Source organism: Podarcis filfolensis (genome assembly GCF_964270895.1).
Source record: "Podarcis filfolensis genome assembly, chromosome: 12".
Lineage (NCBI taxonomy): Eukaryota > Metazoa > Chordata > Lepidosauria > Squamata > Lacertidae > Podarcis > Podarcis filfolensis.
Window position 1 is genome coordinate 20,824,754 of NC_139614.1, and position 16,474 is coordinate 20,841,227.

The following is a 16,474-nucleotide window of genomic DNA, read 5'->3' on the forward strand; positions in this document are numbered from 1 at the left end:
TGAATGTGCATGTAGCTGTTCCTATTACACAATGATTGCTTCCATTTTGTGCTGACCTCAGGTGACGACTACAATCTTGGTATTGCATGCACAAGTGGGCATTACCCTGAAACACCAATGTCATATGTTTTGAGGGAGGAGCAATTTGAGTACAGTACTATGAAGGAGAAAAGCCTTCTTCCCTAGGATTTCCATGTGGAAAAGCAACAGTGGCAGCATTGAAAAGAAACTTCCTCTGGCTGTTTTAGTGAAAAAAAAGGTTGGGAAAACTCAGCCCAGAATAAAGTCCGGCAATACATGCCTTGTTAACGATGCCATTCCAGAGTTTTCCACAGACTACTCTTTGGTGATTGCTACTGCACAGCTTTTGTAGCTACACTTCAAACCTAGCTTTAAAAACTTGGCGGAGTATTTGAGGGGAGAAAGAAGAATTTTGATGGACTTATGCATCAGGAATATCTAGAATGAAGCTGCTTCCAGACAGAGGCTTAATACTGCACATGGGTTGTTAGCAACTGTTCGTTTTTTAATTTAGAGGATTTTGTGCAGAACATTCATTTTAAGGGGGGGTGCAGAATACAGGGTGGCATTTTGATGCCAATGATGTCATGTGGATGCTATGGAAAACTTGCATGAGCGGCACCTGTCTAGAAGCACGCAACTGTTTTTGAGAAATGTTGGATATGCTCACAGGATTCTTCATATTTTGAACATGACTTCTGCAACTACGAAGAGCAGAAACTCTAGGTTTTGTTTCTCAAGCCAACATTCTACAGCAGAGTTGAAAGGCTGTGTGATCTTGTCAACAGCCAAGTAGAATTGGATTGGGAAGACCTGGGTTCTAATTTCAGCACTATCTTTAACAAACCTCTCTTTTTGGGAGGGTTGGGCTGGTGTGTTAGTGGAAGGAGATTCAGCTAGGCTCCTGTCTAATATTACAGACAGTGAAGAATGCCAATCCAGCCTTTGAAACAGTCATATCTTTATATGAATGTGATTTCTATTTTTGTGATTCAAGCTGCAAAATACGACCCTAAAGTGTAAAAGCATTTTATTTTGCTATTAATACCAAGGACAGCCTTGTGAAACATTTTTCTACCTATTTTGGTCATATGCAAATGAATTTATCCAACTGTAGCTGAAAGCTAAGTTTCCTAATCAAGATGATCTTTTTTCAGAGGCATAATATAGAATATTACTACTAAACAGTTCAAACAAGCTTTTGGACTCTGTAAGGAAGTAACACCTACTATTTCCTAGTACCACAACATAGCTATGAATGCCTTTCTGGTCTGTCACCTGGCAGTGGGATGGTATCTTCACACATACACAAATAAGAACACATTCCAACCCTGTCCCACAAAAACACAAGACCAAACAAAACACACCAACACATTGCATGTTTAAGTCAAAAGGGCACAGCATCACAGAATCACCTGCAACAGTCAAGAGAAAAAAGGAGATGAACAAAGAATATAAATCACCCTAAGAATTAAATATAATTTTAAGAAATTCAAGATAGAAAACAGTGTGTAGTTCTCTACAAGTGTGACATGATTAAGCAGAAGCAAGTTCCTAAAGAATTCAATCAAAATTATTGAGCTTAGGAAATCAAATCATTTTTATCACTAGCAAAACCTGGCTGGCCAGCCATTTTAAGAAAAGCATTGTAAGACCTATTGAAATATCCCTTTCATAAGACAATAGGACTCACCTCCTTGTACATTGGCTTCCATTATATCCGAATTAGTACCAACACGCTAATAAACCTACCTGGTCATTTTATTTGTTATCATCTGAAAAAAGCTTTAGGAAATCTTGGATGCAAAAGTTAGATCCACAGACTTCCATGGGACTTACTCCAAGATTAAACATGTACAGGATTGCAACCTTAAAATGTCAACTGAATTTTTTAACCAGATCTAATCCTTTGCCTTACATTCTTGCTAAACACCTATAAAATGCATCACAAGTATCGGTAAATATTGTTTACTGGTCTGAAGTTGTATTTCAGCAATGAAATATTTTATGTCATATATACATTTAGGACAGTGTTACAGTATTTAACTTGTTTCTGAACCTGAGACGAATGCTAACATAAAATGCTCTATATTTGCTCTATATCTGGGTTTGGTTTTTTGGTGCGTTCTTTTTTTTTTTTTACTACTACTACTTTGAAAAGTATGTACTTTTGGAAACATTTTTTCTGTTTCCTGAGGTTTAGGTGGCTGTTGTATAAACAAAAAAGGACTCCAAGTAACAACAGCAAGACCTATTAGAGGACTAGGTCCAGTCTAAACAGAGGCTGACAACCAACTTGATGAATTCCTGTCCTTTGTGATAGCATTATATATTTTTGCACAGACTAAACAATTCCTCTTAAAACAAATGAAGACTATGTTGAGTCATTCAACTCCTGGTTTTGTTGTAACATAGTGCCACAACAAAGCCTGTTTGACACATTGCAATAAATTATTTGCACTTTCTTTATATATCAAACAGCTGATGAAGTTGTTCTAGTGATTATAAGCATTTAGTGCTGAGTGTGGACAGAACAACTGTTAGCAATAAAAACTGTTGGTCATTTTCTTCTGGGCATTTTCCTTTCTCCCCACCTCCATTCCCAGAGCAATATGGAAAAGGAGCCCAAGTTCTGGAGTGCTCTGTTCATGACGCCTTGGGCCATAGAAGCTACTTTTTTAGGATAAAGAAAGAAAAGAAAGAAAACGGTACTTCTAATTTGTCTATCTGTCCTAGTACTGTACATATAACAAAAGGGGGAAAGCAATCGTAACATGTTACCTTACAGCAGGGATGAGGTACCTGTGCCCCTATAGGTGTTGCTTACTCCAGCTTTCAACAGGCCTAATGAACATGCCCAATGGTCAAAGATGTAGGAATCTAGTAGTCCAACATCATCTGGCTTTATAGTCACCTATTCCTGCTTTATAGTCATATACATACATATATACATACATATGAGATATGATGAAATAATCTGTGAAAAAGATGCCATTATTCCATTTCAGAAGTTTCTACTTTCAGTGTCCTTAGTATTGTTCCTTTGGGATAACCAAATTCTATTTTAATTGTCCAACAGTGGAGCAGACTCCCTTGAGAGGTGGTGGTGGACACGCCATCATTGGAGGTTTTTAAGCAGCGGTTGGATGGCCATCTGTCATGTATGATCTAGTTAGGATTCCTGCAGTGCAGGGGGTTGGACTAGATGACCCTCGGGATCCCTTCCAACTCTACACTTCTATGATTCTCACATGTAAATGGTATGTACATTCAGATGTGCTTTTAGTCAATCAAAATGTCAATTCAACTATGATTTCTAACTCCGTGGTTGGAGTAAAAACAAGAATGCCAGTGCAGTATAGTTGCTAAGAGTTTCAGACTAAAGTTGGGGGAGACTCTGCTCTGAATCCCAACTCACCCAATGAAGCTCACTGAGTTACCTTGAAAGAGTCACTACCTTTCAACCTAACCTTTCTTACACGATTGTTGCTGCATGGGGAAAAAGAGAGAAGAACCACATCTGCTACCTCACGCAACTTGGAGGAAGGGGAAGGGTTTAACAAATATTTTTGTTATATTTTTTAAGGCAAAGACATCTCCTTCCTAACTGCTTGTTTTAAAAACTACTCCGAATGAAAACATGCAGGAACTGTGTTACAATGAGAAAGTGAAGGTTTAATAGGTTACTGCATTATAAATGTTACTAATGCATTGCCTTTTGTGGCATTTCTCTCCAGCAGAAATTGAGAACATACCCTAACTTAAAGTAGGGGGAAGGAAAAAGCATGAACAGAGAAAATATTCTTGCTGCTGCTTTTCCAAAATGCTTGGAGAGCTAGAAATATTGTTTGCTATGCACAGGATCTCTGTGCAGAAGTGGTGCTTGCCCAATCCAGCAGGCTACGCAGGCAAGCTGTCCTACATGCCAAAATCATCTGGAAGTGGGAGGAAGGGAGGGCTAAGCCAGTAACAGGTTAAGAAAGCAAGAGACTTTCCAGTTCGCAGCATTCATCAAGCCAGACTCACTGTCCAGCTTTTAAAAAGTGATAATGTAAATGTAAGCAGAGTACTTGTATACAGCAAAAGTAGAGACTCCCAATTAAATAAACAAACTATATTGTATAACATCATTACTATCAGTAATATATGCATAAAACTTCAATATACAGAACAACAGAGAGTTGAAGCTCGTCGTGCAACATCCCACTCCTAAATGGTTGTGTTAGCTTCATCCAGATGCACACCACCACAGATAAAGCACTATTCTAAGAAGGACCAAATGAAGTTCCATTTGCCATTTAGTTTCATAAAGTGCTGCACTGAAAACTCCTGTTGCAATCAGGAGTGCCCACGTGGTAATACAACTCTAAGGGTTACAGATGGGGCATGAAAAATTGCAACACAGAAGCGGTCTACCACAGAGAAGTAGCACACAAGCCAGCCCTTTGAACGCAGAAATCCTCTTACTACAAATCCCGAGCACAGCACAGGGTCCCTAAAAAGTGGTGACAGTTCTTATGATTTTACATACGCAGCCAAGCCTAGCAACAAACCAAGGGTCAGGTTCCACAATGGATAAAACAGCAACTTCTGCTGGAACTGGAGCACTACAGCCAAATCCTAAAGCCTGCTACCAAAGCAGAGCACTGTAGTTTTTTGCAGGCCCATACTTTTCGTAAGATTAAAATTGTTTACTCCAGCTCTCAACAAGCCTAGCCACTGTTCATAGAAATGTAATAAACTACACTGGGGGAAGAGGCTCAGAATACCGGTATGGTGGGCACTGCTTAAACAACAGTATATTATTTGCATAAGCAGGCATTTATTATCATATTTGCGCCGACATTTCAACATCAGTTTTTAGTATATAACTCAGGAGCTCCAGATGGACTTGGCAGGTAGAAGCACCATTAAACAAAGATTAGTTTCAATAAATAGGAATCCGTGTTTATGATGTTAAAATTATACTATAGGAAGCAATTATTTTAGTGCCACTAACTTACACAAGTGTTTTGCCAAACTCTTGTATTGGCAGCCACATACTTCAAAAAGAATGTCAACTGTAAAACAGATAATATAGTTGTGTTCAACTAAATGGAAAGTAACAGCTGACGCAAGAAACTCGTATTATTTGCTAATGCTGCATGTCTATAGGGCAAGGATTTGCATAAACTTCAATATGGATATCCATAATCAATAGCATGTTTAAAATTGCGTATCTAGGGCTTTTAATTTTTTTGCATATGTATGAAGGTGACCTTGAACAATAAACAAATTCTGAATAAATTCCAAACCTTAGTTCATTTAAAATTCCTGTTCCCACTGAACTTGGTAGCACTTGCTTCCAAGTACACACACATCAGACGTGGCTGTAAATATGGATGACACTCCAATACAAAATAATTATCAGCCAAGGCATGTTAATAAGTAATATTTGGAGCTCACACCATGCTGAACCACCAATGGAAGTAATAATACGAAAGAGATAGTGAGGAAAGCAACTAACTTTATTTCTAAAAATACTTATATACCACTTTATCATAAAAAGAAAAACGTTAGGAAACAAATCTAGAGTTTTAACCCATAGTTAGTTGGATGAACCACATAAGTCATAGATGTGTGGAAGGCAAAGTCCACTTTCAAGTTACCAAATTCTGAATCCCAACCCTAGCTTTAAAGCAAGCTACGGTTTGAAAAAATGTTTCTTTTATTCCTACTCTTTTGAAGCACAAGCTTGCTACAGAAACTGAAAAAAACACACACCACTATTTAACAAACTCCAGTAATACAGCAATTATATTGTTGTTTGGACTACCAGGGAACACAATTGCAGAGTTATAAATTAACTCTGTGCTTGGTTCAAAAGATATTTTGGCAGGCTAAATGAATACGGTATTGAATTTATACCTAAACAAGAAGCAACAGAAGTTTGCCACTGTGCTGCAGATGTTTGTCACACAGGCACACTGCTGCAAGTGGTTACCAAACCTGCACCACCTCTCTCTGACAGGATGGGTGGGTGCAAGACTGTCAAATGTACTCTACCACTGACTGTCCTTGTTCTCCCCTTGATTCTGAAAACAAGATCCTGCAGCTTGCTGCACAACTTGAGATCTGCTGCTAATGGAGTATTCATTATAGAAACATTTCACTTTACAACATGCTACTGAAAATACCTATTCTCAACAAGGAGATATCATTGGCTATGGACTTGCTGTATTCATACATATTGCAACTCTATTATTTTATGTAACTTTTAATGCAGCTCATCTGTGTTTAAAATTAACAGTATGGGTTATATGCCATTCAGCTATTATGAATCCTATGCCCTATAGCAATCAAAGATAAATTACTGTCATGTTTTTGTAAAAAAATAAACCAACTGTTTTCTTTAAAACTATTAAGACTTATAGCCAGGAATCCTTCATTTTCTGAATCTATGATTCACCTACCAGCATTGTCTTATCTCCCCGTACCTGTTTGATATGTGACAATAATATCTAGAAAGTAATTAAGAAAGGCTAAGACTATAGGCATAAGCTGCCATAAACAATCTCTTGATGGATGTGCTGTCACCTTTAGGAGGGCGTTCATCTTTCTTCCCCCTCACCCACGTCATTTATCCTTGGTTTTCACATCACTTGCTGTGCGTCTGTCAACAGGGTACAAAATTGCTCTGCACAGGTGCACCCAGCATCCCACAGAATCAGCAAAAACCTGCGTAGTCTGAAATCTCTGCATGGCAAGCTGATTCCGTACTTAACTAGGCAGCAGTACCTTCCTTCCTTCTTTCATTTCAGAAGCACAAGTTATCGCGCCTCCCCCCCCCCAATGCCCCCAACTTTACCTCTTTATACAGACACAGACACCAAAGCTCCACACTCATATAATCAAAATTCAATGGCCAGGTTGTGTCCTCTCCCTGCTTTAAAGCTGTGTGTTCACCTGCACAAGTCAGCAGACACATTTACTGCTACATACACGACTAAGTTGGCTCACCTGGAGCCTGGCATTTGTGCATGTCCATTTCCATCATCCCCTTTCCCACCCCCAAATAGCAGAGAACCCCAGGTAGCACATCCTCTTACCTTGATGATGCTCGTTTTCTTGGGGTGACCAGGTTTGCCATCTGGCTGCAGGGTGGGACATCCTCTCTCTGTGGCAGGGCTGCCAGACTGAGTAGACTCTGTCTCTTCTCTGGTGCCCATCAGAGCGCAGTCCCCATTGGAGACCCCGTTGCCGGCACTGTCCAAGTGGGTTCTTGCAACCCCACCACCACCTCCTCCACCACCACCACCTTCCCCATCTCCTGCTTTGAAGGCAACCTTCCCGTGTGCAGGGCTTGGGGAGGAGGCTATGCCCCCACTGCTGGTGCCACCCCCTCTGCTGCCAAACTCCGCCATCAGCCTCGCCAGTTCTAGAGGAGCAACAATATCGACGACCCTTCTCTTCTCCTCCCTCCTCCTCCTCCTGCTTCTGCAGCAGCTGGGCGATGATGATGATTGGGCTTCTCCTCCTTCCGCTTTTTCTTTCTTTCTTTCTCCTCCCCGATATATGCAAAGGCTCTAAAGAGGCGGGTTGCAAAACTCTCCCGTCTCCGACCGTCGGTCAAACTGCAAAGGTTGCAAAGCGCCGGAGCGATCGCACAGATCCCGGTTCCGCCAGCGCCAGCCGTGGCTTTTCAGCACCTGGGAGAGGAAACGAGAGAGAAGGAGGGAGGGGGGGGAAAGAGGGGGGCGGGATGAAACGTGACAATCAGCTCTCAAATGAGGCGCACGAAACAATAACATACTTTGTAAAAAATACGACGTACTGCATGCATCCGGTGGGGCGGCGATGCACCGCCTTACACACACACATACACACACACACGCAACGCGGCGTGCACGGAGAGGTGAAGGATAGGAGTCCTCCCCGAAACACAACAACAAAGGCGCTCTCCCCGAGGGAGGAGGGAGGGGAGGAGACAAGAGAGCTCCCCCCCCCCATAAGGAGCTAGAGGCACGGGCGCGCGCGCGAGGCGCAGCACCCTTGCAAAAAAAGGCGGCAGCTGCTGCCGCTGCCGCCACCGCCGCTACTAAACCAACAGCGACTTCAAAGCAGCGGTGATTATTTGTGCATTATCTGGAAGGCGGGGAGGAGAGCGAGCAAGCTCTGAAAGGAAGTCGCGCGGCCAGTCACTTCCTCACAATATCGATGCTTGCTTGCATCGTCCTCCTCCCGCTCGCCGTTATAATTCCCGCGTGCGCGGGGGGCCAAGGAGCGCCTCCTTCCCTTCCTCGCCGGAGAGCCGTCCCGCCTCTTTGTGTCCTCTCCTACCGGCTGCACACGCAGCTGAGGGCACTGCAGTGGCGCCTCGGAAGCGTTCACCTGTGCCGACACGAAAGTCAGCACACGCAGAGAGCCGCCTTGTGCACACACACATATACACGTCCCTCTTCCTCCAGCACCCAGGGGCATTTTTACGCGCTGCTCTTAACCTGCCCCTCCCCGCCACCGGGCAGGCAAGCAAGAGCGCGCGCGCCCCTCCCCGGTTTCTGGGCTCCAGGGCAGCAACTCTCTTGCGCGCGCGCGCAGGGTCCCCCAAACTGCCCTTCCCCGCGCCAGCTGTCACTTTTCCCGCCTTCCTTTCCCTCCCGCAACCTTTCCAGCAGCTCTCCCTCCCCGTCCAAAAAATGCGCACACCTTCACGGCAAGGTGACAGAGTCGCCGCCGCTGCTCTCGGCATGGCCGCAGTCAGAGCAGGCGTCCCCTCCCTTCCCGCTTCCCCGCTATGGTCGCCGCCTCTGCCTGAAGCCGGATACGCGCCGAGAGACTGATTCATGTGCCTGGGCTGTGCTTTCCCCCACCCCGTCTCTTGCCTCACCCGTTGGGAGAAAGGGTGGCGGGCGGCGGCTGCCGCGGCTTCCCTCCTGGGCTGCCTGAGGTAAAGGGGCAGCTGCGAGCGTGACGCCGGAGCGCCCCCGCCTGTGGGAGGACAGGGAAAAGCCCCGCGAAAACAGCCCCCGCCTCCGTCTAATTGCCTGTGCGTATCTTGCACCGGTGCCGGCTGGGCCCGACCCAGTTGTCAATCAGACGGACGAGCACCGCTCAGATTGGGCAGCCGCCCAGCACCCCCTCCGGCAAGCCCAACACACTACAGTGGAGCCGAGGGAGGGAGAAGCCAATCTGTCAGGCAAATGTTGCCCACTCGGGGCGACCTGGCGCTTTGCCTTCACAGACACCCCCTTCCTTTTTATCCCCCCCCCAAATAACCAGTTGCTTGGGGTTGTTTTAATGGCGAAGGAACTCAGCCTAAAGTGCTCTTCCTTCATATTCCTCTCATTTTTTTGCTTTTCAACACACCTTCCTCTCCTGACCTCTTCCAGGGCTATTTTCCTTGGTCTCTCATTTTATTTTGTTTTTTAAAACCACACTTTTTACCTTGATGCGAACAACCGCGTGTGTCATGGCACTTTCACAAATGGGTTTAATTGTTTTGTTTTCATTTTCCGCTTCTGTGATTGAATCTAAAGCCTCGTTTGGCTAGAACATGCGTTCCATTTAAAACTGGCCCTCTCCTGCGTTAATAATGCGCAGAAGAAGTGATACATTCCAGACTAAAATGCATTCTCGGCTTCACTTGTAAAAATGCCCTCAGGACTTTCAGTGGTTAACCCATCGGACCATCTGGATTGGGTTAGAGTCACATTCCTGGACAATCAATCCTTTTCCTGTCCATTAATGGCTTCCAAAGTGTAAATCAAATTGAAATGGATGTGTGTACATGCCGTATGCTCAAGGACATATAGATGACACTTCCAAAAAGAGGCAGAGAGCAGACAAAACAAAAACAACAGAATAAGTGTGCTGATAAAAAAGCAAGGATATATGTGTTTTTACACATGCTTTACATACACCAACCACATCATGACAGCCCAGAGCACATTCTTGATGTGAAGTCTACCAGCCACTTAATGACCACAAAGCCTGCCCTTATACAAGCATACTGACATTTCAGGTAAATTATATAATTATATTAATAATAAATTATTTTCCAGCCTTCTGCATGCTGTACAAAAACACAAAAGGGATCCTGTGAAAACAGGCAGCATAACGGTCACACAAGAGTTCACTCTTTCACTTTTAATTGATGTGCTATAGCTACTACCCCTCTTGCTGTTTACTCACTAACTTTAATACAAACACACACCAAAAGGGTTTGGGGAAGGAAACACCTCTGCTTCACTCACTCTCTTTTGCTACCTAGATCATTGGTTCCCAATTAGCTAACGACTGAGGACCCCCTGTTTTTCAAAAGCCAAGCCACAGACCCCCTACTTTTGAAAACTTTGGTATCCCTATGGTAGTTTTAGTTATGTGAATGGTGCCACGGACCCTGAGTAGGCTATGCAGACCCCCTGGGGTCCATGGACCACCAAATGGGAACCACTGACCTTGATAATCTACACTAAGCATCTCAACGTTGGTTAAGGAGCAATGACTGAATCTGCATTAAATGAGTCTGTGTTAAATGAATTTGAGTAAATACATTAAGTGACATCATGGAAGATAAAGTTGAAAGAGAGATTAGACGGTTTGATAAAGCAACTGCAATATTAACAGCACATGGCAGAACTGAATAATCTGCCATGGCCCTGAAAACACTTTGAAAAAGAAAACAGATATTGTGGGAGTGTTTAAAAAAGGAATGGAATAACTTGATAGACAAGCTTTAGCACAGTTCAAGAAGGAAAAGCAGGACTGCATCCTAAATACACTTACTAGGGTGTAAACCCCACTGAATACAGTGGAATGTCCTTCTGAGTAATAGGATAGGATTGCTCATAAATTTCCTTCTGAGTAAACAAGCATATAACCATTTCTGAATGTACAACAAGGCAGCAGCAAGAAAGGATAAAAGCGGGGTGAAGAAAAGAGGTCTGGAATAGATGGAGACTAGTTTGAAAGTGACACAGAAATCCACAGGGGGTCAGTGTAAGTGATGGGCTGTGTCATTGCCTATAGGAGAGAAAATGCAGAACAGAAAGAAGAAGCAAGGCTTTTCAAAGGACATTTTTTAAAAAAATCACTGACGTACAAGTACATGCATTGCAACATGACAAAATAAATAACAAAAACAAACATGAATAAATAGGTCTATAACAAATACTGTAGGAATGAAATAATAGCCCCAAAGACTTACTTACAGTAATTATGTTATAATTTGCTTTATAAGACAAGTGTCTTTTCAAATTGAGATGATGGAGGATAAAACTCCCAAGAGACCTTCACTGATGTGAGAAATGAAAGGAAACCACTTCTCAAAAAAGGAATTTTGTATAGCTGTGTGTTTTTGTAAGTCTGCTCTGTGATGCATTTACTTTTTGAGCAATTGGAAAAAACCCAACACAGAGATTACAACTGGCAACACAAGGGGTGTTATTGGAAAAAGCAGGTACCTTGCCCTCCCCCCTCCCCTCTGAACAAATCTTAATTCAAACTGCACAGCCTCCACATGACCTTCAAATGGGGCTTGTTGGTTGTCACTCGTAGAGCAGCATGAAGCTGAGTTTTGCTATGCGCATATACTGTAGCTATCAAATGTGCAGTTTTCACCATATCCAGTCCCATAACTTAGACCAATGCAGACATCCCAGTACAGTGAAAAGAAGCTAAGAGATGGAATACCAACCATTTAAAAGGCAGAAGACAAGTTGACTAGGAATAGGATAGAAAATAGATTTTGTTCGGAAAGAAAGATAGCTGAAAACTTAGTAACAGTCATTTTAGATGAGTAGAATAGAGGACATCGGCAAGATAACTAAAAAACAGAAAGGACATGCTGTGCACCCACTGCTGAAAGACAGCAAGAATCAGGAGTGAAAACTAGGGAGACGAAATCTTAGAAGACAAATGGAAGAGGAGACAAACATTGTCTTAATGGCATTGATGCTCAGCCATGTCAGTTCTCTGATTCAGTAAGTTTCTGTTTCCCATTTCCCCATTTAGAAAAGCACTGTGCAATTAAAAATCCTTTGTTGGTGGATACCAATGTATTAAAATAGTCACGAGGCACATTCCACCATACATTACAGTGTACACTAACATTCCAAGGTTACAAGTCTATGCACCTCAATTTAAGCATGTCTACAATGAATTCAGTTGGCTTGACGTCTGATGGAACATGCATAAGATTCAGCAGCATGGCTACTATTGATGGCGTGTCTGTGAGCTGTGTCCAGAAATGGAGTTAAGTCCTTGGCTTGGGTTAGGACTCCCTTTGCTAGTCTACCACAGCAGCAAAACAGAGGGAGGAAAGGAAACAGGCAAAGTAAAACCTGATGTTGCCACCTTAATTCTGATACTGGTTTCTCTTGTCCCATAGAGAGAGCCTTGCTACTGTTATTCTGGTCCATCCTAGCCTTGCCTTCCTGGCTTCCTGGTGGATTTTGCTTATTGGTTCAAAATAGGTTTGTAAAATTTATCTCCCCTCTTAAATGCCTCATGGACCCTTTAGGTTTTCAAGGCAAGACCCTGAAAGAGTCCTTGTATTTTTAGGAGTTGCATGGAGAAGGTAATTTTATCTGGTGTGACTTTTTCTCCACCACAACTCTTAGTTTAGCTTGTTTAATAATTTCAAATTACACCCAGAATATACTATTAAATGCATTTCTAAATGTAAGTCTGCAAGAATTGGTCATGTAGAAAATGTAGTTAGAAAAACGCACTTGCTAACAGCAGAGAATAAGTCATTTTCATTTAACAATTTTTTAAAAAAAAACAATAACAAAATTAAGAACTAATCAATAACAAAATAACCAGTCAATTACCTAATAAATGCCGCTGGCCCAAAATCAATGGTTGTGTCTCATTGCTTGTACTGTTTGTGCTGTTTCTACATCCTGTTGGTGGCAAGGAAAAAAAAACAGATGTAAAAAGAGAATTCCTGGATGCCAGACTCCAAGTTTGGGGCAAGTACTCTCTGTGGAGAAAATCCCAGCAGAGATTTAAAATCACAATATGCAGTAAAGTGTGGAAAGATAAGCTGCTCAAACCTGAGTTCCAAAATACTCTCCTCTTCAACCAGCATAGCAAAAGACTACACGTTTTGTTAGTTTAAAATGGTGTACTTGCAAACTCTCCAAAGGTTGGATTCATGTGCTTTTCCATACAGCATTCAGAAAACACAGGCTTAGTTACAGTGATGAAGGTTCCTAAATTATTGGTATGAGATTTCAAGGAAGGCTTGATAGAACCATGTGGTCTGGACTTGGAAAAACCAGCTCAGACCTCTTTACATGCTAAGCTTATTACCGTATTTTTCGCCCCATAGGACGTACCGCCCCATCGGACGCACCTAGGTTTTTTTTGGGGGGGGGGAATAAAGAAAAAAAATTATTTCCCCCCCCCAGGTGCGGGGCTGGCGCAGGGGAAGCCCGAGCTTCCCCTGACCCCAGCCCCCAGAACAGGCTGCTGCCTGCAAGCCTTGCGAGCCCGGTGCGCAAGGCTTGCCGACATCTGCCCGAAGCACGGGGCGGGCTCCGCAGCTCGCCCCGTGCTTTGGGCTGCAGGCTGCCACCCCAAGCCTTGCGCGCCCGGCGGGACCTCCTGCAGGGCGCGCGAAGCTTGCCGACATCTGCCCGAAGCACAGGGCAGGCTCCGCAGCTCGCCCCGTGCTTCAGGCTGCAGGCTGCCGCCCCAAGCCTTGCACGCCCAGCGGGACCTCCCGCTGGGCGCGCAAGGCTTGCCGACATCTGCCCGAAGCACGGGGCGGGCTCCGCAGCTCGCCCCGTGCTTTGGGCTGCAGGCTGCCACCCCAAGCCTTGCGCGCCCGGCGGGACCTCCTGCAGGGCGCGCGAAGCTTGCCGACATCTGCCCGAAGCACAGGGCAGGCTCCGCAGCTCGCCCCGTGCTTCAGGCTGCAGGCTGCCGCCCCAAGCCTTGCAGGCCCAGCGGGACCTCCCGCTGGGCGCGCAAGGCTTGCCGACATCTGCCCGAAGCACGGGGCGGGCTCTGCAGCTCGCCCTGTGCTTCGGGCTGCAGGCTGCTGCCCGCAAGCCTTGCACGCCCGGCTTGCGGATAGCTTCCTGAAGCCTGGAGAGCAAGAGGGGTCGGTGCGCATCGACGCCTCTCGCTCTCCAGGCTTCAGCGAAAGCCTGCATTCGCCGCATAGGACGCACACACATTTCCCCTTCATTTTTGGAGGGGGAAAAGTGTGTCCTATAGGGCGAAAAATACGGTAAGTAGACTGGGGGAACAATAGGCTTGATTACCTAGTCCATCCCAAGGTGAGCTAAGCCTGGCAGGGCAGTTCACTCAATGGCATTAACCCTTTCACACATTCCCTTCATGCATTAATTAGACTTAAGCATACTGGTTGTATGAGGCTAGTTATCCCACACATCCAATGTTCTAGAGCAGGCACAGGCAAAGTCAGCCCTCCAGATGTTTTGGGACTACAACTCCCATCATCCCTAGCTAACAGGACCAGTGGTCAGGGATGATGGGAGTTGTAGTCCCAAAACATCTGGAGGGCCGAGTTTGCCTATGCCTGTTCTAGGGAAAATATTTGGTTGTTTTTAGCTTTCCACACACATAAATACTATTATTCAAACTGTTTTCTGAACAGATTCGGTAGTCCTATATATTAATCTTACAAATATATTAACGTGCACACTTTTTACCAGATACTATAAGAACAATTCATATAAAAATTCCAGACAATTTGAAATGCAATGAATATTGGGGATCAATGCAATCATCAAGAAATAGATAAAACTATGCCTAAATTGCTAGTGTTAAATCCACAGATTGGGCTGGATTTATTTTTTGTGTTGCTTCACAAATTAAATTAAATGGCAGGCTGAAATTAAGTATGGATTTACAGTAACATCTTTAGATCTACAAACCCTTCTGGACAAACAGTCTCTCCCTCATTAGCCTCAAATTAAAATTCTGAATTTAAAAGCTGCAGGAACCCCAAGTTATTAGAATTCTTTGTCATGTAGCCTCTCCAGCAGCGCAGTGAACATGAGTAATGATTTCAGCCATTTTGCCACTTAAAATGCAAGTACAGAACCATCTCCTTGCCACTGCTGATCAGACTGATAACAAAATTTGACTTCTGCATCAGTACAGTATAGCATGATAACGGATATTGTAAGAGCTGCAGCATTAACATTAAACTTTGGCAGAATGCTCTTAAAGCATGCTAGCCATAAAAAGATTATCCTATGCAGCAGTTCTTCATGGCAAAAGATGTCTAGCTATAAATCTCTCTGAATATATGCTTAATGAACCTGTGATGCCAACAAGCATCAATGAAATAAGTTTGGGAAGCAAGGACATGTTGTAATTGTGATGAGATTTAGTGTTAATGCCTGAGCCTTGTATTCATGCTGCTTCTCCCCTTCCCTACCACGTCTGTCACAGTTATACTGAGGAGATCAGAAGCACTGACTTCCTTTTCAATGAACTGCAACTTAGCTTTACTTCCATTCCCTAAACTATGGTTAATCTTGACTATGGATCGTTGAAACAAGCAATCTTCCCAAACTACAATTTGCAACTGAGCTGGTTTATTAAACCTGTTTTGTCTGGGATTGCACAAATCTAGACTCTCAAGCCATAGGGCACTGCCTCAGAGGGACTCTGGACTTCTCAGAGACAAAGCAGAACCTGTATGAGTTCAACGCAAGGACTCCTGGAGCACCTTGTGGTGCCTCAGCAATCCAAACATCAAAAAAAACTGCTGCAAAGTGTCTGCTAAAAGTGAACTAGGAGTCTCTAATCTTATCATATAAGGAAAACACCAGAGTGGGGTGATGGGGGAAAGGACATTAAACATCAGTACAGTGGTACCTCGGGTTACATACACTTCAGTTTACATACGCTTCAGGTTACAGACTCCGCTAACCCAGAAATAGTGCTTCAGGTTAAGAACTTTGCTTCAGGATAAGAACAGAAATCGTGCTCCGGCGGCGCGGCGGCAGCAGGAGGCCCATTAGCTAAAGTGGTGCTTCAGGTTAAGAACAGTTTCAGGTTAAGAACGGACCTCCGGAACGAATTAAGTACTTAACCCGAGGTACCACTGTACAGGGAAAGGGCAAAGTAAGAGCTGACGAGTTATAATCAGAGGGAATGGGTTTACCCAGAAAGCAAATCCCTTTAATTCTTTTCTTCAACCAACTTTAAAGGAAATGATAGCCTTTGGAAGTATTTCTCTACAGTTTGGCAGGCGTATTGCCCCGGGGCACATATCTCAAGTCTCCAATTTTTAGACTAATTGCCCACAAGCACTAGGAAAACACCCTAAAACTGTGAAGGTTGCCCTTGTGGGTAAACCATTGCAGCTATCATTCTGAAATTTGACAGAATTCAATCTGGCCTGTAAATGTCATCCAATTCCACCCCAAAATAAGTTCTAAAAATTCCCCTTTAGGAAAAGAAAGAAATTTGAAGTTTAGAAGAT

At 43.7% G+C, this 16,474-nt stretch overlaps 1 protein-coding gene across 13 annotated transcripts in view; it reads right to left on the reverse strand.

The window, feature by feature from the left end:
* Positions 1 to 16,474, reverse strand: part of PLCL2 (phospholipase C like 2) — a 134,711-nt gene that overhangs the window by 64,011 nt on the left and 54,226 nt on the right. For 8 of the 13 annotated variants that reach the window (XM_083577668.1, XM_083577671.1, XM_083577669.1 and 5 more), the window contains 2 exons: positions 12,834 to 12,905; positions 7,110 to 7,709 (listed from right to left, as the gene is read on the reverse strand). In XM_083577668.1, coding sequence (XP_083433794.1) covers positions 7,110 to 7,424 — 315 coding nt within the window. In that variant the 5' untranslated portion in view covers positions 7,425 to 7,709; positions 12,834 to 12,905. Of the gene's footprint in view, positions 1 to 7,109; positions 7,710 to 7,834; positions 8,049 to 8,706; positions 9,131 to 12,833; positions 12,906 to 16,474 lie in introns of those variants that run through there. The other 5 variants (XM_083577667.1, XM_083577664.1, XM_083577670.1 and 2 more) reach the window with 4 other exon arrangements.